This window comes from Quercus robur, chromosome 4 (genome assembly GCF_932294415.1).
Source record: "Quercus robur chromosome 4, dhQueRobu3.1, whole genome shotgun sequence".
Taxonomy (NCBI): domain Eukaryota; kingdom Viridiplantae; phylum Streptophyta; class Magnoliopsida; order Fagales; family Fagaceae; genus Quercus; species Quercus robur.
The window spans coordinates 82,217,610-82,245,502 of record NC_065537.1 but is presented as its reverse complement, the minus strand read 5'-3'; the positions used below and the strand labels follow the sequence as shown (position 1 = coordinate 82,245,502).

General features: G+C 36.3%; 1 protein-coding gene across 8 annotated transcripts; it reads right to left on the bottom strand.

The window, feature by feature from the left end:
• Positions 1–17: 17 nt before the first annotated feature.
• Positions 18–26,842, bottom strand: LOC126723957 (putative disease resistance protein RGA4). Of its 8 annotated transcripts, none has more exons than XM_050427988.1 (11): positions 20,766–21,015; positions 9,776–9,876; positions 9,342–9,667; positions 7,218–7,593; positions 6,026–6,154; positions 4,601–4,836; positions 4,273–4,497; positions 3,532–3,624; positions 3,273–3,373; positions 1,285–1,562; positions 18–338 (listed from the first exon to the last, which is right to left on the bottom strand). In XM_050427988.1, the coding sequence occupies exons 4-9, from the start codon at positions 7,243–7,245 to the stop codon at positions 3,287–3,289; spliced, it is 798 nt and encodes a 265-aa protein (XP_050283945.1). In that variant the 5' UTR covers positions 7,246–7,593; positions 9,342–9,667; positions 9,776–9,876; positions 20,766–21,015; the 3' UTR covers positions 18–338; positions 1,285–1,562; positions 3,273–3,286. The 8 variants fall into 8 exon arrangements, with proteins under 8 accessions (XP_050283945.1, XP_050283946.1, XP_050283939.1 ...); XM_050427989.1 differs by having other exon boundaries at positions 1,285–1,556; XM_050427982.1 differs by lacking the exons at positions 18–338; positions 1,285–1,562; positions 3,273–3,373; ... (1 more) ...; positions 4,273–4,497; positions 7,218–7,593 and adding exons at positions 21,232–21,331; positions 23,185–26,842 and having other exon boundaries at positions 4,742–4,836; positions 5,955–6,154; positions 20,766–21,017.
• Between the last annotated feature and the right edge of the window lie 1,051 nt (positions 26,843–27,893).

The following is a 27,893-nucleotide window of genomic DNA, read 5'->3' as shown; positions in this document are numbered from 1 at the left end:
ATTAACAACACCACAAATGTCTCCAAACTAACATTATATTAACATAGAAACATATTATCAAATACATAACATTGTCTATAACCATCATCATAAGATTAACAAAAAAAAGATGTGGTCATTTGAATAAAACAACCGCTTAAATTAAGCTAATACCATAATCAAAGTTCCAAAGTGTTTAAAAATATCCTTCAACACTTGCAAAAAATGCGGTTATTCAAATGTAGTTCTTTGTACACAAAAAGTCCTCAAACACCAACATAAAACTTATAAGTTACTTGGTTGATGGGATGCTGCTGGTAAATATTGGAGAGCTGGAGATTGTTGGATCAAGGAACGTCCTACATACAAACCAAGATTACTCAATAAGTGCATATAAATAGATCGAATAAAATGACAAGAAAATCTTAGAGATTTAGGACTTTTCATCTTGCTCATTCAATAAGTGCATACAAACCCAGATTACTCAATAACTGCATATAAATATTAGCTCATCAAGCCTGTTAGGACTTTTCCATGATTTTGTTTGGGAGTTGATATGGTTCTATGTTCTTAGTTGGGCTTTTTCATTTAATTTTATCAGCTATTTTTCCACTGCAACACTATTTGCATGTAGCATAACATAGGCTCTTCATGTTCTAACTCTGATGTTGCTTGAAAAAGAATATTAATAACGCTTGAAAAAGAAACACATATAATTAATGTTCAGAAAATAATCACTATCTTAATTAACTAGATGTCCCTATGACTCAAATATATATGAACACTTTGCTCAATAAATATTGCGCTTGAACCAATTAATGTTCAATTATTCAAGTATTGGTTTTCATGAAAATTAGTTCTAACAAACAATATCTAATTTGAATATTATAATCAATTATAGAGTTTGGTTCTTAAGTGGGAGACAAAAAAAAAAAAAAAAAAGGTATTGACTAAAACTAAAATTCCAAAATCTTTCACTGTTATATATCCAAAAGAGTAGTGCTTTTCTTTTCCGTGATTATAAATAAAACCAACAAAAAAAAGTCATATTCTTATTTCTTTTCACACCCTATATATAAATAGGGTTGGGCAGCCACTCCTATGTCCTAACTCTGATGTTGTTGCTGTTCTTTTTTAGTTGAATGAATTCCCTTGTAACCAAAAAAAAAGAAGATAGAAAGAGAGAGGTCTTTAATGGAGGTTTTGGTCTACTAGTGCAGAGCAACAAGTACAGCCAAGCTAACTGCCATATTTAAAACCGAAAAAAAAAAAAAAAAATTACATTCTAAAAGTCATTTATCAAACCTGACTACATTGTGAAGAAATTTGTTGCATTTGTTAAAGCATGCGAGCCATTCTTTGCTTCATCTCTTCGAATTAACTAAGTCTTTCCATCATTTCATCAAAAGATGCCAGTTTCTCCTCCTTAGTAGCCAAGGAAGCCTTCAGTTGTGCAACTTCGTCGTCCCTTGCTTGACTTAATCGTATTTGAATGTCCGTGAGAGCACTCTTGCTACTTCGACCACTTGGGCTTGGACCAAATCCTACCCCACGAATACGACCTTTGCGCTCCTTACCTATCACTTTGGAAACACATCATTTGGTGACTATGCAATACTACCACTTATGTCAAATGACTGCAATTGACTCGAAGGGTCAGCTAACAATTCCTTCATTTTTTTCTTGATATTTGGGTTTGAACAAAACATAATAGTCAGAAATTAGAACATCATTTGATTTAAGATAACAAAAATTATATTTTTCACGAATTTCACTGGAAATATTTTTATCAAGCTCAGGGTGTCAAATAGGATGAGAAATTATGCAAACTTCAACAATTGTTGCACCTGACCCCATATAACTTGAATCTGACTAGACCCAATTAGAGGTAATAAATGGTCTTGAATGAAACACCATCACTATTTGATAAAGGATCTTGATGCATTTGATTAATCTTAGTTAGAAGGAAACTAACATAACCAAATTCCTTTGAAACCCAAAACCCACTTCTTAAAACTCCTCCCCACTATAAACCATTAAAATGAATCTAATAAACCCCTTATGCATTGTTATCAACAATCACCTCTGGTGTTGCAAAAAATTGAGCTTTGAGTAGTTATAAGGTTTTCCTTTGTACTCAAAGGGAAGTAAAAAGGTGAAGGCACTATGTGACCAAATTTACATGTTGAAGCATCCAATTGAAAAGCTAAAGTTCTTCCCTTAACACAAACTCTCACCTCCAAAACCAACAGAGAACACAATGGAAATAGAGAAAGGCCAATTTGACCCAACCCAAAAAGAGACAAATGACCCACCCTGTGGACTCCAAGAAAAAACTAAGCCACAATATCATAAACAAACAAAAGAAAAACTAAAACCATAAGCTATCAGTTAACAATTTATATCAAGTTTTCTAACACCAACTCTTACATAGACTCAGAACCCCAAAGTATCCATGTAAACAAAGCTTATATGGATATGCATATTGAAACTCACATCCTAGATTCTTTTGGAATTACAGATACAGGTTTATCTCACAACCCAGAGAGAGAAGACAAAAAAGCTTAAATTCCACACATGAGCACTGGGCATGCCTAGGTGTGAAGGAATGTACAGATCTGACTGCATCAAGAATTAGCTTATAACAGAGCTTCAACAATCAAAGGCAAGCTTGCAAGAGCCCACTTAGTGTCCAAATAAGTTCTGCTGATCAAGGCTAAGACTGAGAGAAAGCACAAAGAAATTTAAATAGGAAGGCAATTTGCCTTTTCTTTAGTTATGGGTAATTACACATGCACCCATTAAATCTTGAAACTACTACCTCACCCTCCACCTGGCTCTTAAAAACAGATGTGCCAATTGAGTTAGACCTCATTTGTAATTTGCAAGTTTAGTTTGCAATTGTCATGTCCCTTTCTGCCTACACAACTAACATTCTTACAAGTAATTGGGACATTTTAATCAAAAGAAGGGAAAAACAACAAATGAGCACCCATCTAATCATATAGATTGAATAAATACTTATAGCAGCCATCTAAAAGTACGCAAGTAGAAATGATCCAGGAAAAGTAGAGATTGAATAAATACTTATAGCAGCCATCTAATCGTATAGAGTACGAAATAATAATAGTTTTAATTCAGAGGGCAAGCACTCTATGCCTTTCTTTCTAAGCCAATTCACAATGCAAATAAAATGTGCATTGTGACACTTTGTGTTTGATCGGTGGTTCTTGTACCAATGTTACAGCTTGCCAATATTCAAAAGGGAATAGAAGGGAAACTGGATTACTCACCATTTTTTCTTGCACTACAAGATTAACTCAGATCCACCTTTACAAGTATGCAGTATTGAATATGATGCTGCACACTCTACAGGACGTCCATCCACTTTTGCCTACAATATGAACATCATATTTATGTAGTGATGAGTATTGGTTCCACATAAAATTAAGATAAGTCAAAATCATTTAAAAATTAGTCATAATACTTATTACCACTTTTAAAATTAAGATAAGTCAAAATCATTTAAAAATTAGTCATAATACTTATTACCACTTTTGCAGCATGCACTGCATAGCTACAAGAACCAGCAACATGTAAGTCATCCTGTTTAGAACAACGGTCCTTATTCTTCTCTGACTCTATCTACATTCAACAAAATTACATGTTTATATACAGTATGCTATAAGTATCTATATCAAAAGTACAAAAGTAAATATATGATCTACATCAAGCATGTCAAGTTAGAAGGTAAGTAATTCTCAAAAGAATTCCTATATGTAGTCACCAAGGTTGTCGTTGAATTTCATTATTTGTTTGTCAAAAAAGTCCAAGTTTTCATGTGAAAAACCAAGTCCTGATATATTTCACCAACTAAGTTTGCACGGCTCTAATTAGCAAACAGAACTACCTAGACATATGGTCTTTGCTCATTAGGTACAAGTACAACTAATATGTGGTCAAGCAAATGCATATGAGAATGATCAATTCTTTTATAAGTATCAAGTGAATGTCCTAAACCACTCATTGAAACAAAACCAGTTGATTGAGATTGAATTTGGTCAAATTATAAATATGCGACATATGTTGTAATTTATGATTCAATATCATTCACAAGGAGGAGATATATATATCTCCTCATATAACCAAAGAAAATTATTCATGTAAGCCTTGAAAATTATATTTCTTACCCTAAACTGAAATAAATAGTAGTTATGATTCAATATCATTCAAATTCATAGAACGTAGTTCTCAAACTGTTATTTTACCCAAAGCAACTTTAAACAAACATACCACTGCATCATCAGTATACCAATACTCAACAAGCACATCCCAATCTTCTGGTATACATCCCTTGGGTTGGTTGTTCTTCACCCATGCTTTGTTTCTTAAATGCGGTATATAATGTTTACTATTCAACCTACACTTATGATCCTTCCAAGCCTCCCCAATTTTCTGTAACGTAAAAGTCTTCAAAGCCGCATATGCAATAGGATCACGAGGGATGGAGTATTTTCGCTACAATCAAAGAGTTGAGTTAGCAAATTACAAACGTGCAAAATGTCATAATTACAACCTAGTACAAAATGTCATAATTACAAGTATTATACTTCTTTAATACCTCAACAACATGCCAACACTCTTCTTTAAGTTCTTCCTTCCAATTAAGATATCTAATTGGGCACATGTGGGGTTTCCACGCAATCGTCCCCAACCATCCAGTGAAACTCCTCACCCCATCATCAACCGGCTGATGCATACTATTTAGTGGCAACTCAATTTCTTGGTCATCAGGAAGATCCCAAATATCCAAGTATTTGCTTGGCCTACGAGTGGCACGTACAACTGGTGGCACATCTGAATTGTGAAGGAAACAATAGCAACCAATGTCAAACAACAAAGCATGCAAAGCTAAAGATGAGTCTAATTCTATTAAACGAGTGGTCATTATACGCTAAAGAATATAAAACATTAAAAACATACGGCTAAATTAATATATTTCAAGAAACAAACAAATGGCAAATAATTTCTATACCATTTAATCATTCACTTACAGCATATTATTGATTTATAGTAAAATACTTTCTGCAATATTGTGTTATGGTGGGACTCAAATGAGGTTATTTCTCTAAACTTAATTTAATCCAAATTCATCTAGGTTCTAGACATACCAAATGATAAGAATACCAATTTGTAGCTCAATTCATTCACCCTAGCTTTGGAAATAAATTCCCAAAGATGGGTATGTCACCTGCTGTTTAGAGCTTATTCCAGAAGGATATACTTGCAAAATTCGAATGCGCAATGAAATCACTCCATTTTTCATGCCAATTGACAGAGTGACTCTTATAGAAGTCTAGTACATGCCGCAACATTCTCAGAGCCTAATCATAAAGTCATGATTTATTAAAAATCATACAAGCCAACATACTCAAATCCGCGCTAACAGAATTGCAGTCAACTTAGAAATTGCTGTGCAAACTATTTCATTACAACCATAAAATGTCTTACTCTTAGCTTTCATAGGAACTACCCTAAACATCCAAATTCGCAAAATATAATTTAATATAACAATATTTCATGTTGCAAACGTAGAGTCTATCACAGTGGCAGTTTCAACATATTTACACACAAAAATCATAAAATAAATTGCAAATGTTCATATTTTTCATGTGGGGATTTTTACACATCATTTATAAACAATCCATATCACTTTTTCAAAACCCAATAAATTACATAAAATTTCAGCATAACCCTACTATTGCTTAATCTTTAATCACATGCAAAGAGTCATATACAACAACCACAACCACACCCTCAAGTAATGAACAATCAGTTTCCAATAAATACAATGTCCAATTTTTTATTTACTTTCTGCAATAGTGTTATCTTTTTGATCAATCAGCAATTGATTTAAGGTCCCAAGATGTCTTTTATTGACACTTCAATGGCATACTCAATAATAATATGCTTACTTTGTATGTTGCAATGAAACTAATTTCAAATTTCTTTTTCATGGTAAATAGGTCTTAACAAAAGCCCATACCTTGTGTAGAAGCTTCATGCATTTCTTGGTTCGATTCTTGATCCGCATCTTGTGTAGAAGCTCCAATGTTACACTCTTGGTACGCGTGCACATACTTGCCTTCTGCTTTGCCTTTTCTACTATCAAAGACTAAAATAATCAAGTATATAAGCACAATGACAAGTAATGGCACAAGGCTTCAAAGTGTCAAATGGGAGTCTTGAGGTTAGCCGCCAAATGCTACAAGGATTCTGTCATGAATCTCCCATTGGACTGAGATATCCCAGTGTTTTTTGGTTTTTTGGTTTTTTTTTTTTTTGGCAGAGCTATGGTTAACTTCTTTGACTTTTTGCAGAGATATAAAATGTGTTGTGATTAATAGTTTAGTTTCAGTTTAGAGCTATGAACATTATTAAATGTAAAACAATGAAAGAATAAATAAAAGTGTACCTAGCATTACCCAATGATTATTTTTGGTGTAAAAAGTGAAGGAAGGTTGGTAAAAGTTTAGAATTTATGAACTAGATGTAGCTAGCCTAGTAGAGAAAAAAGTGAGATGGTTGTGCAAGTTGAGTAGGGCTTGGTTGGTGGTGACACACTGGTATTTGCCTTGTCCACTGGATGATTGAAGAAGAGCTAAAAGCTCTGGTTCAACTTATAGTTTTGGTGCTTGACAATTCTAGGAGTCAGCTTACTTATTACCAAACAAATGATACTAGGGAAATGTAAAATAAGCCAATTTCTTAAGTAGACTTGTACTTAAAAAATTGTAGGCGTGAATTGACAACTCAATACTAATCTAAAATATATGAGATATAGGGGATAGTTTCTTCCACATCATCAACTATTTTGAAATGTTTTTATTTCCATGTACACAATACGTTATTAAACCCATTAGATTTTAAAATAAAATGGTAATAGAATATTTTATTTGTCACAGACGTAATGAGTAAGGGCTTAATTGTTCAAAAGGAAAGCCCAAGAACCAAACTGACACTCATGACAACGTCCTAGGGTAATAAATCCCCAAAAAGCTATAAACTATTAAGAACAAAAAAAGAGTCAAGTAGGTATCTAACTGGAAAATAGTGTTCATGAAAAATATTGATTTTCACCAGACAAAAAATTCTTTGTAATAACTAATAGGTGCAGATTTTTAAGCTTGTCAAAAATTGATCTTACAAAAAAATATTAATAGGTTGTAGATTCTTACATGTTTTCTCAAGGTTGTTCAGCACCATCTTGTCTTGTCATCTAGTTGTAGTATGCTCCTAAGTCAGATTGAACACCTCCTTAACTTTTCCAATTGTCATAACTATAATACCATTCATTTTCATGTTCTTTCCTAATAGAGAGAACCCTGAAAGATCACAATATAGCAGTAGTCTTCCTCTACACTTTCCAACTCAAACCCTTGAAAATATTGCAACCTCTTTGATTCCTACATTGAAATAATACACCAATCCATTTGCCTTTTTGAGACTTTGAAGCTTCAATTAAGACCAAGGTTTGCCAAAAATAGAAAAAGAATTCATGTGTGTCAATGCTGTTGTTGTCCTTGTTTCCTAGCATCTCTCCTTCCTAATGAACTACATCAAGAATTCCAAATGCACCACATCAAACTACATAAATATATCATTCTCATAGACACCTTCTCAAAGACAGTAGGTCAGCGCAAAAAGTTTCCTTCTCAAAGACAATATGGTCAGTAATAAAAGTTTCATTCTCCTTCCAAAGGCATCTAATTACCCTTTATTTCTAATTCATAACCCAACTTATGTCAAAATAACTTTGCCTCCACCACAATAAGTCATAACAAACCAAGGGAAAGGTACACTCCAATAAGAAATTGAACCATTAATTAAATTTCTTACTTGGTTACCATGCTTGGTTGTGCCCCCTTTTAGTGCTTTATTGTTAAATCTCTTATGACAGAAGAAGAAAAATAAATAATTGAACTTTTAGACATATTGAACTACAATGAAAAATGCTATATTTTTCATATCAATGTTCAACAGTGTTAAATAATTGGTATGACAATAAACTAATTATTGAGCATAGTCAGTAAACCAATTACTTTAATTTGAAAATAGTTTATAGAAAAGCAAGTACTGAGACAGTATTGAGAAAGTTAATGTTTGATTTATGATCAAATTAAAAGAAGTGGCAAAGTGCAGATAAAAGAGAAAAACACTACAATATGCGGCGTGCATGTAACAAAAAGTAGCAGTAGTCGCGTCAAACCAAAATATTAAAGTAAAAATTTAAGATAATGACAAAGAGATGGTGGTTTTCAGAGATTATATAATATACCCATCTGATAAAAAGGGGACAATGAAAAAAAGGGAGGAAATACCTTGAGCATGGCCAGGAAGGATGAATGGTACTATCTAATTTTGGATCCGAAGCACAGAGATACAATGTTTGAAGCAGATTGGCATTAGTGGAGGAAGAAAGGAATTTTAATGTTCAATACCTTCTTATTCTTTGTGTTCTAGGGTTTTATTTTTTCAAATCAAAGCAATTGCAAACGAAAAAGAGATTTCATTGAACAATGAAATAAAGAGAGCAAAAATTAGGCTATTATGCCTTCCAATTTTTTGTAGAGAACCAACGGTAACTCTTCTATCAAAGATTCCAGAAACTCTTTTAGCAAAGGAAAAAAATAAGATTAACAATTTGGAAAGATGGCAGTTGGAAGTTTGAGGGGATACAAATGATCTCAACAAATGGCAGTCATTGTTGGGTAATCTGTTGGGTTATAGGTTTATTATGGTTAGAAGTGTATTAGTAATAGGAGCGTTGACCGAAAGGCATAATGGTGTATTATCAAAATAACTTGTAATTCTGCTTTAAACCAAATCTCCATTGCAACTACTAAATTCTAACCAAAAATGCAAATTTTGAAAATTTTACCGGTAGCGGTCTCTAATTTCTCTTCCAACGTCTTATGAGATCTCTAATAGTTTCGGTCATTTGACTGTGGCTGTAGTACAGTGGTATTTCTCTCTATTTTCTCTCTGCGTCTCACTAAATATCAAACCTCTATTCTCTCTCTACGTATTTTGTTTGTTCATATTGTTTTGTTTGTGTTTTATTAATATTGAAACGGTTTAAAACCAAACGGTAGACCCTTTTCTTCAAACGGTATTTTAACCGTGTGTTTTAATTGGTTTATGGTATACATGTCTTGTCAAGAGGGATTTGTGGATTAAGCTTCCTCCATTATATATAGGAATAGATATTAGTCATTGTTATTGTTATCATCATCATTTTCATTTGTAGATACAATGACAAGTTTGAAGACTACATAAAAAGGAATGAATTAACAGAATACCTGCTAAACAAGCCACTTTTTGCAGTGTATATGCCAGAATTAATCCTCCCAACAAATCTCACACCAATATCACCTAGTGTCAGTTTTCACTCTATTTATGCAATGATCACATCATGCTGCTGAAATGGATCCCCTTCCAACTCTAGGATGTAAAAAAGCTTAGGGCACCAGTTTCCCCCTTACGTCATTGTCATGAGATGAGACAGATGAATTTCCAGCCTCTACAAAAGAGGTAAGGGGCATGTAATGATTTCAACGCATAATCCAGAATACCAGCAGTAAATCTTCCATAGAATGTGTTGCTTCCTCCATCAACCTCCTAACAGCTAATAGATAAATAAGAATCAAATCAAACCAAACAATCTCCATAATAAAAAAATGAGAGAGAGAGAGAGAGAGAGAGAGAGAGAGAGAGAGAGAGAGAGAGAACCCACCATCTTAAGCACATAGAAAGGAAATTCATGCTTAAAAGCTTTCATCTTTCTGATTTAGATAAACTGAGATAAGGCCTCACCTTTACTTTGTAAGCCAATTTCTGCCAAAAAATGCATACACATATATAAATTCATATATAGTATAGAACTTCTAGACACATGTGCTTCATTCCAGGACTCGTACTAGTATGCCCAACTAGACAAATATTTTTCTCCACCCCCCCCCCCCCCCCCCAAATTTCTGCTAAAAAATGCATACACATATATAAATTCATATATAGTATAGAACTTCTAGACACATGTGCTTCATTCCAGGACTCATACTAGTATGCCCAACTAGACAAATATTTTTCTCCCCACCCTTCCCCCCCCCCCCCCCCCCCCCCCCCCCCCAAAAAAAAAAGGGGCTAAAATTCAATTTAGTATATTGACTTTTACTTCAATTGTCAAACGACTAATCTAGCTACCCTCAAGAGAAGGAGGGCCATAAACGAGAGCATATTGTTTAGATATCCCACAATTAGAGCCATTAACTCTCTTTTTTTGCTTATCATTGACTTTCTCTTTTTTTGCTTATCATTGACTTTCTCAGAGTAGTTTGTAGTACGGAGGACCACTAAGATGCACAGATATGAGTACGGATATGGGTACGGATAAGGGGATACATCATTTCTTGAAAAATCTAAGGGCAAGTTTGGTAGACAGTAATGGTAATTATATAGGAATAGGAATAGATATTATAAGGAATACAAAATGCTGTAATAATAGTAATCTATGAGTTTCCAGAGTTTAGTCATCCATTTTTAGTGTAGATTATCTTCTTGTCAGCGTTATGGGTGGTATCCGTAGTTTTTTCATTGAGTTTAAGCTTTTTAAATTGGTGGTTGAGGAAGGAGGAAACTTTTTCTCCTTACGTATTTTTGAACGGGGCAAACACTTCATGAAGTCAGTATTCATGGGCAAGAATGCAGCTGTATGGTTGATGAAGAACATAGAACACACGGTGGTCGGAGTCAATCCCAAACAGTTTTTTACGTTTAGGGAAGGAGATGCTGCGTACACTTTACAAAGAGGTTCTAATACCTTTGGTCAGTTCCTTTTAGTGTCTGAACTCAGAGTTGGAGGGCACAGAAGAACTGTTATCATTCCTGGAGGTAGAGCACAAAATGGCTGGAAGGTATTTGGGCTTGAGCTGAGAAAGATGTTGGACCCTGACCAATATGCTTTTGTTGGTTCAGGTCAGGCCAAATTTGTGTCTCTGCCACAGAGGAGAATGTTGGGGCAGTATCCCTCTCGGTCTTTCGCTGAAATCGTTAAGAGTCAGATGCAGCCAAGGGCTGTGACTCAGTCACAACTCTTCAAAACCATGGTGAAGGATAAAAAAAAGTCTCAAGGGAAGTCTGTGGAGAAGCAGAATCTGTCAAGGGGGTTGTTGGAGTTAAATCCGAGGTGCTCAGATGCTAAGGTGGGGGTATTTCCGGTGGGTATGCCTGATATGTTGGTGGCGGGAGGAGGGGATAGGAAGAAGCAGGGCATTAATGTGGTGTCAGACTTAGGTATGCAAAATCTGGCAGAAGATAGGAAACGTATCCCACCAAGTTTCAATTTGAATTCTAAAGCTGAATATGGAAAGAGGAATGCTTTAAGGAGATCTTGCAGGTTTGGGAGTGGTCTAATCGTAGAGATTGATGTGAAAGGTAGGAGACGTGTTTCCTGGAAAAGAAATAAGGGGGGAGAAAAGCTTTGTGGAGGGGTAGCATGGGCTGGTAAGGATCTTGGCAAAGGTTTGTTGGCTGTGGGCTCTAATACGTTGGCAGCCCACCAGACTATTAGTAAGTCTTATTCAGGCCCAACCAATGTAAGCCCAACCACTTTTGAGCCTGGGGATTGCTCTTATAAGCCTGTAGAGTCTTTACACTCAGTTGATAATCACGAGAAGGCTGGGGAGAGCCCACTGGTTTCTCCAACGAGCCCTGGGTTGCCGACACAGCTGGTTGGTGGTCTGGTGAGGTCACAAATGGACTGGGTTCAAGCCGAGATGGACGGAAACAGTGCTCCAGTGTCTCCGAGGAGTTCTCTCAGCCTCATGGTGATTGGGTTAGACCCAGACAGTCCTGCGGTGGATGGGTTGGTGGTTGGGACCAGCACCGATGGTCTTGCGGAGTCTCCGTTGGAGGTTGAAGGCATGTTTTCTGCTTCTGTCAGTCTCATGGTGACTGGGTTAGATCCCGACAATCCCGTGGTGGATGGGGTGGAGGTTAGGACCTACTCCGATGGTCCTGCGGTGGCTCCGATGGAGTTTAAGGGCTCTCTCTCTGCTGGGTTTTACTCCAACGGACCCGCGGTGGCTCAGATTGGTTGTCCCTTCACTGGGTTGAGCTCCGAGGACTTCGCAGTGGCTCCGGGCAATACTGTCCAGGCAAATTCTCATACCTCGAAGGGCAGGTCCTTGGCAGACAGCCTTAAGGGACTATCCGGTGCGGGTTTCGTGGATTTTGGGGTCAATAGTGTGGATAAAGTTGGAAGTGTGAGCAGTGAGCTTCTGATACAAGGGGTGGATAATAAAGGAACCAGGCAGATGGATGATGGTGAGAATGGGCAACCCAATTTAGCGATGATGGAATTGAAGTCAAGATGTGGCCTACCTGTTTTGGGTGTCTCAACGGTGGAGGAAATGGCTCTCTCAGAAGTGGTTTTGGGTGAGGAGGAGAATTTGACAGTTTGTAACCCATTGTTTACTATTATCCCTCCGGGGCTGGCTCTGACGATGGAAGTGCACAATGATTCTGAGATGTTGAAAAATTCTGAGGTGTTGAATGTTGGAAATACTCTGGATGTTTCTAGTTGGGTGAAGAACAGAATCCCAGGCTTTTGTAAAGTGATTGGGCTTTCTGCGAATCGTCATGAAAAATTGTGTATTGCTTATCTTCAAAGGCTAGAAAGGGAGATGGCAGTTATTAACCAGCAACGGAAGAAAGCTAATGCTATCCAAAAAGCAGCCTCCTCCACGGGTAAAGGGAAAAGAGAGTTGAGGAATCTAATCTCAACGGTTAACTATGATGGGAGATAGTGTGTTGTTAGTGAGGTAGAGGGAGTTGTGGGGCCTTAATAGTCTTTATGATGCTGAAGATGATTTCTTGGAATGTTTGAGGTTTGAATGACCCTCAGAAACGGTTGGTAGTGAGAAATTTGTTGCGTGAGTGGAAGTGTGATATTGTTTGCCTTCAAGAAACAAAGCTGGTTGGTATAGATAGACAGCTGGTTTGCAGTATATGGGGCTGTCCGTATGCAGATTGGGCGGCTTTAGATGCCGATCAGACGGCTGGTGGGGTTTTGCTTATGTGGGACAGGAGGGTCTTAGAAAAGTTGGAAGTTCTGGTGGGCTTATTTTCGGTGTCGATTCAGTGGAAAGGTGTGGGGGATGGGTTTATTTGGGCTTGTTCAGGGGTGTATGGCCCAAATGATAATAATTTGAGGGGTGATTTATGGGATGAGTTGGTTGGTATTCAGCAGTTTTGGAATGTTCCTTGGTGCTGTTTTGGGGACTTTAATGTTGTCCGCTTCCCTAGCGAACGGAGGGGTGGGTCTCGTCTTACTCCGGCTATGGAAAAGTTTTCTGAATTTATTGATGATTTAAACTTGATTGATTTGCCATTGGAGGGAGGGAGTTATACATGGTCTAGTGGCACTGTCCATCCTTCTATGTCTAGGATTGATAGGGCTCTAGTGTCTCATGATTGGGAGCATCACTTTCCGGATGTGATCCAACGTATTCTTCCACGAACTGTTTCAGATCATTTTCCTATTCTTTTGGAGGCAGGGGGTATGGCGAGAGGGAAAAGTCCCTTCCGATTTGAGAATATGTGGTTGAAGATGGATGGGTTTGTTGATAGGGTTGACTCTTGGTGGAATCGCCATTCTTTTTCGGGCACACCTAGTTTTGTTTTTGCTAGAAAATTGAAAGCGTTGAAAGAAGACATTATTCAGTGGAATCGTCAAGAGTTTGGCAATGTTGGGCGTAGGAAGAAAGAATTATTGGGGGCTTTAGAGGTTTTAGACGCTAAGGAAGGGGTTCTTGGTCTCACTAAGACGGAGAGAGGTGAGAGAAATGAAGCGAGGTCGCAAGTTGAACAGCTTCTTTCTCTAGAGGAGATTTCGTGGAGACAAAAATCGAGAATGTTGTGCATTAAGGAGGGAGATAATAATACTAAGTTTTTTCATAAGATGGCTAATTCTCATAGAAGGTCTAACCACCTAAGTTTCTTAGGAGTGGATGGGGTGATCTATGAGGATGGAGCAGAAGTTGCTGCTCAGGTAGTTCAATTCTATAAAACCCTTTATCAAGAGTCTGAGGAATGGAGACCTTTTGTGGAAGGTCTGGAGTTTGACCAAATAGGGGAGTCGGAGAGAGTTTGGTTGGAAAGGAGGTTTGAGAAAGATGAGATTCTTTCAGTGATTAGAGATATGGAAGGGGATAAAGCCCCAGGTCCATATGGTTTTTCTATGGCTTTTTTCCATCATTGCTGGAGGGTAGTAGAAAGAGATGTTCTGGCAGTCTTTGAAGAGTTCTATCAGCATTGTAAGTTCGAGAAATCTCTTAATGCTACTTTTATAGCTTTGATTCCTAAGAAAAATGGTGCCTCCAACATTCGTGATTTCAGACCTATTAGTTTGGTGGGGAGTTTATATAAAATTTTGGCCAAGGTCTTGGCTAATAGATTGAAAATGGTGTTAGATCAATTGATATCTGAATCTCAAAATAGTTTTGTGGGAGGTAGGCAAATCCTTGATTCAGTTCTTATTGCCAATGAGTGTGTTGATAGCAAATTGAAGAGTAAGATTCCGGGGGTGATTTGTAAGTTAGATATTGAGAAAGCTTATGATAATGTGAATTGGGAGGCGCTTCTGAAGTTGTTGAAGAAAATGGGCTTTGGGGAGAAATGGTGTAGCTGGATTCGTACTTGTATCTCGACAGTGCAGTTCTCTGTTTTGGTTAATGGGTCTCCAGCTGATTTCTTTGGCAGTTCTAGAGGATTGAGACAAGGTGATCCACTGTCTCCCTTGTTATTTTTAGTTGTGATGGAGGTGTTTAGTAGGATGGTGAAGAGAATGGAGGGGGCAGGTTTACTTAGTGGTTTTAAGGCAGATGGTAGGAGGGGTAGAGGGGAATGCGTTTCCCACTTGCTGTTTGCGGATGATACTATTTTGTTTTGCAATGCAGAGGTGGAGCAAATCCTTCATGTTCGGCTGCTGCTTCTTGGTTTTCAGGCTGTGACTGGTTTGAAGGTTAACGTAGCTAAAAGTGAGATTGTTCCTATAGGGGAGGTAAATAATATGCAGGCTTTGGCAGAGTTTTTGGGTTGCAGGATTGGGGCCTTGCCAATGACGTATCTTGGTATGCCGTTGGGAGCGTCCCATAAATCCCCTTCTATTTGGAACCCTATTTTGGAGAAAATTAAACGGAAGCTGGCAGGGTGGAAGAAGTTGTATTTATCTAAAGGTGGTAGGTTGACATTGCTTAAAAGTACGCTTTCTAGTCTTCCCACCTATTTCTTATCTTTGTTCACCATTCCTACACATGTGGCCAACAAAATTGAGAAGCTTCAAAGGGACTTCCTGTGGGGTGATTCTAAGATTCATTTATTGAGTTGGGATAAGGTTTGTTTGCCTATTGCTAATGGTGGTTTGGGTATTAGGAAACTGACCACTTTCAATAAAGCCTTACTAGGAAAGTGGCTTTGGCGTTTTGGGATTGAGGAGAATAGGCTTTGGAGGAGGGTGGTAGCTTTGAAATTTGGGGAAGAACGGGCGGGGTGGACCTCTAAGTTGGGAAGGGGTGTTCATGGGTGTGGTTTGTGGAGAAGTATCCGGATGGGTTGGGAAGTTTTTAACAAATATGTCCAGTATAAGGTGGGGGTGAGGGATAGAGTGAAATTTTGGTCAGATAGGTGGTGCGGAGATCTCCCTCTCCTTTCGGCTTTTCCAACCTTGTACAATTTTGCTGCAAACAAAGAGGCTTCCGTAGAATCATCTCTGATATGTCAAGGAGCAGGGGATAGGAGAACTTGGGATGTTCGTTTCATTCGGGATCCTAATGATTGGGAGGTAGATGTGGTGGATGATTTCTTTCGATTCTTGGCTTCCTATGTTCCTTCCGTGACTGATGGTGATCGTTTGAGATGGATCTTGACAAAAAATGGAGATTTCACTATCCGCTCATATTATCATAAGTTACATGGCTCTTCTTCCATTGCTTTTCCTTGGAAAGGTATTTGGAAGGTAAAGGCTCCTCGGCGTGTCTCTTTCTTTGTTTGGACAGCCGCTTGGAATAGGATCCTCACAGGAGATATCTTAAGTCTCAGGGGTTTTGATTTTGTTGACTGGTGCATTATGTGTCGTTGTTGCGGTGAGACAGTGGATCATTTGTTGTTACATTGTGGAAAGGCTTATCGGCTATGGTGTTTTGTCTTTAGGACTTTTGGGATTTCTTGGGTTCCCTCGCGTACGGTGCAAGATTGTCTGTTTAGTTGGTGGAATTGGTTGGGAAAGCATTCATCTAACATTTGGAATCTAGTTCCGCTTTGTTTGATGTGGTGCATTTGGAGGGAACGCAATCGGCGGACGTTTGAGGATCTGGATAGATCTGAAGACCAGCTGCTTGCTCTCTTCGTTGGTTCCCTTTTTGATTGGGCTAGGGCTTGGGGACTCACTTCTAGTGACTCTATTCCTTTTTTCCTTAGCTCTCTTTTTCTCTGTAATTAATGCTTTTTTGTTTTTCTTTTTGTTTCTTTTCATTTTTGTACTTTGTTTTGCTGGTGTTTTTTTGGCATCTAGCAGTTTTTTGAATATATTTTTCTTACCTATCAAAAAAAAAAAAAATGCTGTAATATAATGCTTATTACTATTCATTTGTTTGGTGACAACACAATAATAGAATCTTGAAGACAATGGAATGAAAGCATTTTAAATCAAATTTAAGATATATTTTTGTAATTAATCTGTGGATTGGTTTTTTTTTTTTTTTTTTCCTTCTTGTATTTTTTGGGTTTGCTCTATGTTCTTCATGCATAGAGTAGCCATTCGTATATATAACATTCTTACTTATCAAAAAAAATATATAATTATATTTCCTAAAAAATAATATTTTTTAAATTTGAGAGAGAGATTAGTTATTTTTTATGATTTTTTATTTTCATAATTGTTATGTGCATATGGAAAATTTGTCTATTTAGAAATATATTAATTATAGAAATCAATACACCTACTAAGGAATAGTTATTACATCCCTTTCAGAGATAAATAAAAAATGATGTTTAGAATACAAACCAATACCCAAAAGAGTAAATAAAAAATAGCTAGACAAGTGTCTAACATTGAAACCAATATATATATATATATATATATATCAATGAAAGTATGTTTTCAGGATGTGAGGCCCTAAGAGGAGATTGCTCTCTCTATGAAAAAGAAAAAAGAAAATAGTTAAAATCATGGGTGGTTCTATCTTCTTTTGTTTCTTTTGATACTTTGTTATGAGTGGTTCTATCTTTTTTCTTCGTTGAGTCAAAATCATTCGAATTTTCTGTTGAAGAAGGCGGTACTTTTTACTTATTACGTATTAATGAGAGAGGCAAAGATTCATTACAATCAGTGTTCATGGGCAAAGAGAGTGCAAAGAGATTGTTATCTATAATGGAGGTCTTTATTTCCACTAAGTGTCCTAGACACTTTGCACGAACCGTTAGAGATGAGATACAGTTTTTATTCTACAACTAGGTTCCAATGCACATGGCTCTTTTCTTATGATTTCAGAACTTTTACACGGCCGTCAGAAAGGTTTCATGGTGGTACCGGAAGGAAAATTAGATAGTGGTTGGAGAGGCTTTGGATTTCACTTGAGGAAGGCTATTGCTCCAGAGACTCTTGCCGTTAAACTGCCCCCAAAGAATCTGGGATTGAACATAAAGCCTCCAAATCATTTGTGACAGCGGTGGTGAAAGGCTGACGAGTTGAATCCAAAACACACAGGCTGGCAGCGGCGGAGAGCAGCCAGAATGATGGTAGTGGAGGAAAGAAAGAAAGACAATTAATGCTAAATTCTCAGAATTCAAATTTTGCAAATTCTGGTAATCAAACCCATGATTCACGCGAGAGCAACTCTGGGAAGGAGAAAGCACAGATTGGAGCGAAGATCACGTCTGTCATAAATGGAATTGTTTCAAACGGAACTGAAGGTGGGTTGATTATGGATCTTTATATTAGGATGGAACGTGGGCCTAATGGTTAGTGGGGGATTAGCTGGTCCAAGGTTCTTGAGGTGGACTCTTCGATTGGCCAAGTTCCAAGCCCAAACCCATTAACAGTAATAAGCCCAAAAAAAATCCTGTCACACCATCCCAGCCCACTATCCCTTCCATTTTGACACAAAACAGACCCACCCACACTCTAAGCCTTCCTCGCATGTTCCTCTCTCTCACCCAAATAATTCAGCATCAACAATAGCTTCTCTGGTGGGTAGGGATAAGACCGATGTTGAGCCAACTCTGACCCACATGGAACCAACATGCACCAATGATGCAGGACCATTAAGAAAGTTCAGCACTATACTAGGTTTGTTGATGAATTTTTGAATAAGGAGTAATGTTTAAGAGTTTAGGTTAGAAGATAATGAATGTTGATGGCTGTTTGGGGCTGAAACAGGGGATATATAGAAAATAACATAAATAAAACACTAGGCAATCACACCTAGGTCTTCCTAAGCATTACACCTAGGGTTCCTTGGCATTACACCTCGGAGAAGTTTGCATCACACAAACAAAAGTTTAAAATAAGCTGCTGAATTTTATTAATCAAAATATTCTGAAGTAACATGACTACAAAAGAGCTTTTATATAGAAGCTATAGATATCATTTTTCTAGTAGGACCTGGACTCTAAATAACCTATTCCAAGAATGAATAGGAATACTAATAATAATTAAATAAAAGACTTAATAAAATGTAAACATAAAATAAGAAATAAGACTCATGGGCCTTTGGTATGGCCAAGGACAGCCCATCCCAAATTTCTGAAAATTACCAAATTGCCCTCTTGTATGAAATTGGAGATGGATCAAAAGTGCAGTTCTGGCTAGATCGATGGTGTGGAACATCTTCTCTTGCAGATTGCTATCCTAAATTATACAAGATTTGTCGAAACAAAGAGGCAAGTGTGGCTGATCTAATGAGGTAAACCAATGGAGTCCTTCATTGGGATATACATTTTTGTAGAGATGTGCATAATCAAAAATTGAAAGCTTTTTGGAACTTCATAGATACCATTTATGGCACTCCTGTAAGGGAGATTAGGGAGGATAAGAGATTGGTTACCTAATAAGAGTAAAGGGTTTATGGTTAGTGTGTATTACCATTTTCTAGCTGGCCATAGTGAGTAGTTCTTCCCTTGAAAGAGCATTTGGAAGCAAAAGATTCCTTCTTGAGTGGCTTTCTTTGTATGGACTGTTGCCTTGGGGAAATGTCTGACAATTGACAATTTAAAGAAAAGAAAGGTATGCATTTTGGATTGGTGTTATATGTGCAAGTGTAATGGTGAAACTGTTGACCATCTATTACTTCATTGTCCAATTGCTTTGGGGCTGTGGGATATGGTTTTTGGTTTATTTGGAGTTTGTTGGGTTATGCCAACGTCTATTGTTGAGCTTCTTACTTGCTGACAAGTTCGATTTGGTCGCCATTGTAATAGATATATATGGATTGTTGTTCCGCATTGTTTGATGTGGTGCATTTGGAAGGAAAGAAATAGTAGGTGTTTTGAAAACAGTAAGCGTTCTATGCCTGATCTCAAGCTTTTATTTTTTAGAACCTTATTGGATTGGTTCTTAGTATGGAGAAACAAACCACTTTCTTCAATTTTGGATTTACTTGATTTATGTAATTTTTGTATTTGATATGTTTAATATATCAAAAAAATTTTATTTGATATGTACACCCTTGTACCCTGTGTAGTTAGGTGTCTCCTTTTTTTTACAATCAATAAATCTTTATTACTTATCAAAATAAATAAATATACATATATACACATACACATACATACATACATACATACATACATATATATATATATATATAAATTGTTGCAAATTTGGGCTATTTCTCATTGTTGGGGTTGGGTTACAATGGTAAAGGCGTATCCTAGATGTATTGTCACTTAAAAAACAAATTCATTTGGTATCTTAGAGGTATCCAGTATGATACCGATTATACATATTGGACATGGGTACGGGGGAAAAAATAGAGTATATGTGCATCTTTGGGGGGCCATTCTTGTAGGAGTTGGGAGTAAGAATATAAAAAACCATTAGAATGAATTCTTTCAGGAAGTAGCACACTTTCATTTTTGTCAAGTTAGACTCTCATTTTGTAAAAATGAGTCAATTTGGGCTTTTTCCAAATGTATTAGCAAATGATGCTATTTAAACATTCCTTATTTAAAATTTAACCGAAAACATTCATGAGATGCATCATTTTATAGATCATGTTGGCTTGATGAGTATTGTTTTTTAAATAAATGACTTCAGTTGCTAACATATTTGGACATAAAGATAAACTTGACTCATTTTGACAAAGCAGGGGACTAAATTGACAAAAATTAAACCTTACAGACTAATTTGACAATTGTAGTTAAATTCAAGGGGCTAAATCGAATTTTCGCAAAAAAATAATTTTTCCCTACACCTCAATAGATAAAGCTAAAATTGTCTTCAAAGCTATTCAATTGCAGAAACAAATTTCAACTTACTTTGTAAGAGAAAAGTATATTTGCATCTTCCAAAAATAAAAATAAAAACACAAATTCAAGAATTATAATATGCAAATCTCATTAACTAAGATATATTTTTTTATATATTTTTGGAGATATTTTTTTTATATCTCATTAACTCAGATATAGAAGCAGAAATTAAACCACTAAAGGATTTTAGATGCTAGGCTCACCTCTCGCAGGACTCGTGGCTACTTTCATTCTTTATAAAAGAAATCATCAACATATCTCAACGTAATTGCGCCCCGAGAAGCACACACAAGTTCGTAGTATATATAGAAAGAGGAATTGAACCAAGAAAATGCCTTCACAGCAAAGCTAATTCCTGTAGTGTGGTTGCTAGATTCGATTCTCCCCCACAATAGTGCCAGATTCAACTCTCCCCATAATAATACCCAAATATCACCATGTGCCAAATTTTTGGTCTGTTTTAAATAATGAGAAATAAAGCGCCAAAGTACATCAGATCATCAACTCTATCAGAAATACAAACGATATGATTTCTTAAGATAAGAGAAATAGATGAAGGAAAATTTACATATTCTTTTGCCTGATCTGTAAATATATAATTATTTAGGATGAAAATCTTATAAGCAGAAGATTGAGGAAAAGAAAGAGAAAAAATGAGCGAGATAATACCTGTGAGTTGTCGACTTTGTTTAATAATTGCAGCACCCAAAAATTTTGATTCTCCGTTTCTTAAGAGCAAGCTTCTTATGTGCTTCATCTGGTTCTTCAACTGAAATTAAATCTCCAATAAATATAGTGAATACTAAGAGAGAACAATGAACAAGGTAAAGAAGAAGAAATTGGGATAAAATGGTGACTTAGGGCCTGTTTGGATAGGCTGTTCATAAAGGTGCGTTTTTAAAACGAGCGTTTTTAAAACGAGCGTTTTTAAAACGTGCGTTTTGAAAACATCATTTTAAAAACCACAGATAAGCGTTTGGTAAAAATGTGAAAATATGCGTTTTTTATTTTTAAAACTACATTAAGCATTTGGATAAACTGTTTTAAAAATGGCTGTTTGGAGTGTAAATTCCAAAAAAGGACTTAACTATTTTGTTAAGGTTATTTTGTCATTTTTCTTTTAATTAGTGTTTTTTTAATTATTTTTAAAAATATGTAATTAAGCCTGACAATTACATTAATAATAATAACAATAATGATGTTGTCGTTGTTGGAATCATGGAGAGAAATTTATATAATTTAAAATTGAAAAAAAAACCGTCAAGAGGAAGATATTAAAATGATTAAGAAAATAATTATATTAAAATAATTACTAAAAAAAATAAGCAGAGCTAATTGGTATAACTCAAGGGAATCAAACAAGTATTAAAATAAATTTAAGATCATGAAATAAGTAGAGCTCATCAAAGTCATTGACAAAGAGTTGAAACTTGAAAATGAAGGTAGATAATGTTATCATTAAGTCATCTATTTTTTTTTTTTAAGATAAACAAGTTTTGGCCCCAAAGAAGAGGAACAGTAGTGACCTCCACTTCATGAGGCAAATGTCCCTAACTAATTATGCTACTCCCTTTGGCCCTTCGGGTTGTTATTAAGTTATCCATATGGTTTCAAAAAAGTGAGTATTCAAGGTTGTCATTTTTTTTTTTTTTTTTTTTTATCAACCTCATCAAAGAATCTATACTTCTACCAACAATGGTAAAGTTTTTTTCCCAAAATCTCTGAGCAGCAATGAGCTAATAACGATCATTGTTGACAAATATCTGATACTATTTAACTAATGTACAGAATATATAGTTTATTATAATATATATATTTTTGATAACCAGTATATATATACTATTGTACTTTTTTTTTTTTTTTTGAGTTAATGAGTAATACCATAATACAGTTAAAGGGAATAAAAAATACACCAGGCCACGTGAATGACATGACCATTTGGATGGGTAAAAAGTGAACTTGAAGACTTTTCTTTCTCTCCCATTACTGACCACAAGTTTCAAAATTTTGCATTGAGATTCACAGCCGGATAAAACAAAGAAAAAGAAAAAGTGGGATAGAAGGAAGTTGCTAGAAGTAAAAGAAAGAGAAGAAGTTCATGAGGTAGCATCAGGGAAATGAGAAGAAGCAGCAGCTTGATTGATCTGCAACGACAGGTGATTTTTTTTTTCAAAGATTCACAAAAGCCTCAACTGCTTCTTCGATTTTTATTCTTCTTCAAAGACCTTCAATTTCTTAGAAATCCAGTTTCCAAAATTCGGTATTCGCTTCGGTATTGCCGGAATGACTCCGGTACGGCCGGTATTTAAACTGGAACGAATTATTAGCGTTCCTGTACCGGCCAAGGTTCCGGTACGGTATACATGGGGGAAGGGATAAAGCTGGTATTTCTTATGGTATTGGCGATATTTTTATTTTCTGAAGAAAAAAATAGCGGTTAGCCCATCTGCGTCTCTGAAAAGGCAAACCTTTGCAGTGTTTTGTAAACGTGAAAAATCTGGATTTTGAAAACGCAAACGTGCTGATTTTGTGGAGCCAAATGATTTGGCAAATCACGTTTTGTCTAAAACGCGCGTTAAAGTTCTGTGAACAGCCTATCCAAACGGGCTCTTAGAGAGTTACCTAATTTTCTTCCCGCTCGGTCCCTCAACAAGTTTGGGATGTGAGCAATCTTATGCCAATCCTCACCTGTTTCCTTCTTGCATCTTTCTAATAATTTGGGACAATCCTCAATACACAATGTTTGCAAAGAGGTAAGGTCACGCATTTTTTCAGGCAATGATATCAAATCGGGGCATTCCGAAATATAGAGTGTTTCCAAAGAGGCAAGGTCACCCATCCATTCAGGCAATGATGTCAAATTGAGCCACTTCGAAATGTCCAGTGTTTGTAGAGAGGTAAGATCATGTATTCCTTCAGGCAACGATGTCAAACTGATGAATTCCGAAATATTCAGTACTCGCAAAGAGACAAGTCCATGCATATCATTAGGAAACGATGTGAAATTAGGGCACTTCAAAACAACTAACGTCTCTAATGAGGTAAGGCCACAAATCCCCCTTGGCAATGATTTCAATTTGGGACATTGCAAAATTTCCAGTGATTGAAGAGATTTGAGGTTGTGAATCCAGTCTTCTATATTGTTCAAACTAGGACAATAATCAATCATGAGCTTTTGTAGGGATGTGACATGTTGAAGCCCCAATGGGAGGGACTTTAGTTCTAGAAGCTGAAAGAGACATAGAGAGTTAAGACTCCTAAGGCCTTGCCATTCCTCAATTTCATCATTGGGTAAATCAAACACCTCAGAGGAACAAATGTCCAATTTCTTAAGCGCAGTGAGATGTTGAATACCTTGAAGGAGAGGACCATGACAATCATATATCAATAGATAATTGAGAGAACCAAGGTTTTGCAAGCACTCCTTTGGTAAATGTTCCTTCATCCGTCCAATTTCAAGAGATGTTAATTTGGAGAGAGGGAAGGCAAATGTAGAACAAATTGTCCGCTTCAATGGCTCGAAGCTACAGTAACACAACTCTAGCTTTTCTAGATTTGGAAACAAAGGCATGGAAGTGAGCTTAGGGCATCCCCGAATACATAAATTGGAAAGATGACAAAATGAAGGCAGTAAATCATTCTTTGTCATTGACGTTGTGGATGTGTTAATTCCAACAGATTTATGATCATCATGGACCTCCATAATGGAATCCCGCCTATGCCACCATTCCTTTAGATTAGGGCAATACTTGAGTCTGAGCTCCTCTAGAGATGGGAAAAGTGAACGACCAGAGATCTCATTGCTATCTCTTTCTTCTATGTACTCCATAGAAAGCAACGAATCAAGTTCAAGAACCTTAAGAGAAGGAAATTGATCCAATTGTGGTAGATATTGCAATTTCTTACATCCACAAAATACAAGTTCGACAATATTTGTGAGGGACAATTGCCAACTTCGAAAGCTCACTCCCCAGTACCTATATATAGACAATACTTTAAGATTTGGATACTGCTCCAATGCTTCGAGTGATGGCTCATCATTAACAACATCCCTCTCTTCAACTTCATCTTCAATCCAACGCAATTCCAAGACTTGAAGGTGCTCTTTCTCTTTCAAATTTGCAACATCAGATTCTAAGGGGGCATCTATCCCATGACGTAGTTCAATTAAGAGACTTCCTCTCGGGTCCTTTCCCACCGCAGGTTGTTGCACTGTAACACATTTGGTCAATTGATCCATTCCAGGTGGCAAAGGTTTCAAATCCACACAGCCACTAATCTCAAGATACATGAGGTTGACTAATCTGTTAATTTCTCCTGGCAATTCTATAAGTTGTGTGCAAGCAGTGAGTTTAAGTGTTTGCAAATTCTGTAATTTTGTAATGGAATTCGGAAGTATCTTGATATGCTCATTATAAGATAGATGGAGATACCTTAAATGCTTCATCTTCTTGATAGAACTTGGAACTATTTCAATCCCAAGATTATGTAGATCCAACAAGCGTATGAACTTAAAATTTGTGACAAGTGCACTATAAGTTGACTTATCCAATCTTTTACATGGATTATCCGGTTGTCTTGGCAAAAGAAATGTTCTTATCCTTCTAGCTTTAAACAATGAGATTGGAATTTGTGATGATGAGTGTAACCAACCATCAAATGACACATGATGAATTTTCTCATTAATTTCCTCATTTGAACAAAAAAACGTGCTATCAAATTTTGCTACTGATACCACAAGATCATGCATAATGTCATGTATTTTGAAATATAATATATTGTCCCTTTCATCTTTTTCAACTTCTTGAAAGAATGATCTCCAAAGTAATTCCATGAAATAATCATGATCAACAAGTTCTAGGTTTTGATCTGGAGACCTAATGAATTCTTGTGCGATCCACATTTGAATCAAGGTTGGTTTATGAAATTTGTAATCCTTTGGAAATAAACAACAATAAGTAAAGCATTGCTTCAAATACGATGGAAGATTATCATAACTCAGCATAAGTATTGATAGGAAACCAATTTTGTCTGTATCTAAATTTGAGAGTTCATTATTTATAAACGAAACCCATTCTTCTTCTGAGTTTCTAAAGTAAAGTAGACCTCCTATAGTCTTTATGAAAAGAGGGAGTCCTTCACACCACAACGTGATTCGCCATCCAATATACCCCTTGATTGAATTCCTTGGCTCTTGTCCATTTTCAAATGCCATATGCCTAAATAAAGTCCAAGAATCCTCTGGACTCAAAAATTTTAAAAATAATATGTGACTACTTCGTACATTCTTTGCAACCAATGCATTGCGTGTTGTCACTAATACTTTGCTGCCTCTTGCACAAACACCAACCAAAATGTTTTTTAAGTTAAGCCATTTTACAGGATCTTCATTCCACAAGTCGTCCAGCACAAGTAAACATCTCTTTCCATGAATTTCTTTCTTAAGATCATTGATCAATGTTTTCATTTCAAGGTTTTCTTGGTTCTTTTTTTTTTGCAAACTCTAAGATTTTTTGAACAATTATTTTTACATCAAAGTTATCAGATACACACACCCAAGTTTTTTGCTCAAAATGTTCCTTCTCATCATCAAATATGAGCTTAGCTAACGCGGTCTTCCCTATCCCTCCCACTCCAACTATAGAAAGGATTGAAACATTCTCTTCAACATTAGGATCAAAAAGGAATTCTCTAATCTCCTGCTTATCTTCCTCTCTCCCAACAAATTTTTCATGAGAAAGAGTCTTCTCTCTCACCCTATTCCTATCTTGTGTCTCCACAAGACGTTCCTCGAAGTGGAACAACTCCATATCCCTTGACATGGCATCTAGCCTCTCCCTCATTGTCTTAACCTTATGACTCATTTTACGACCATATGCAAACTGTCTCGATTTGGAAAAGAAGATGCGTACCTGTTCTGCCTTCTTATTCCGTGTCATCACTTCCCATCGTAAAGCTTCAGTGGAGATGTCATCCACCAAGTTGTCTGCATCATAAATGGCATCATTCAGCCTTTTCAGCTACTCTTTGACTTCATTGCTCTGCTTCCTCTCCTTCTCAGCATCCAGAAGCACAGCCTTGATTGTGGAAACCCTCTCCCGGAGTTTTACAATCTCATCTTTGACACCCCAGAGTTGTCCGATCTCTTGGCCTAAGAGATGATCTGCTTTCTCTATGATTCGCGCAGCAACGTCGAACAGAACTCCTTTCGCCATTTCTTACTGGGAATTGAATGATTGCTATCTTTGTGAGAACTGAGAAGGTTAGATGTGAGCGATATCTGTCGGTGGACTACATTGACCAAAATTACATATACCACCACTTTTTTTGATTTTTTCATATAATTATTATTTTCTTTTGCTAAATTACAAATTGCACCTCAAAGTTTGTCTATTGTTCAATTTAGTCCTCTAACTTTATGTTTATACAAGTCAGTCATCTAAATTTCAATTTTATTCCATTCAATATTCCTATTAGTTTATGTTAGAAATGTGCAGTTATTGACCCCTCAAAACCACATAATTCTACCACCGCACACTCATGGTACGTTGATCACTTCACAAGTATAAGTACTTGTGGGGTACCGGGGGCAAAGGTCGGGATTCAAGTCTCTAGGAGGAGCTTCACACACATATATACTTAGATTAGGCTAAAGTAGAAATTCTATCTTATAAAAAAAAAAAAAAAAAAAAAAAAAAAAAACCACATAGTTTTGATCTTTGATTTTTTTTTTAATTAAAAAATATGAAAATTAAATAAAAGAAAAAGCTTTTCCAAAAATAAATTATTTTAAAATTTTTATTAAAAAAAAAAAAGCCCAAACTAGCTCTAAAATTTCTCATACTCTCTTTCTCCTTGTCATTGCCCAGATCTAGGTCTCCATTCTCTTTCCCCTTAATCTTTGTCTCCTAAATTGTGATTATAAGGTATGCAGTCAATTAATTTTAATTTTCTAATGAATATTCCCAAGTCTTTTTTTGGTTCAGTAAAGATTTGAAATTATATATTTTTATTTTTTGATAAATTTTTTTTTTTAATTATTAATTTCTATTTTTTAACTTTTCCATTTCAAAAATTCGTTGTTTTAGGACAATAACGACACAATTCAAACAGAGACTAATGAGAGAATTGAATTGAATAAAATTTAAACTTAGAGAACTAAATTCAACAAACGGAAAAGTTAAAATATTTAATTGAACAAACATAGGTAGTATGCATTGTGTAGCATACAATTTGTAGTGCTCTCCCATGACTTGTCATCTTGTCATCAATGCATGTGGTGAAAGCAAAAAATGGTGACAAATGATCCTCCACAATTCTTAAGGATGACA

What these genes read in the sequence shown, in the direction of transcription:
- LOC126723957 (XM_050427982.1), bottom strand. Translation starts at nt 26,029, where the DNA reads ATGAAAACATTGATCAATGATCTTAAGAAAGAAATTCATGGAAAGAGA. An exon ending in CCGAGCGGGAAGAAAATTAG is followed by an intron (nt 21,332 to 23,184) that starts GTAACTCTCTAA and finishes ATTTAATTTCAG; the next exon opens with TTGAAGAACCAGATGAAGCA.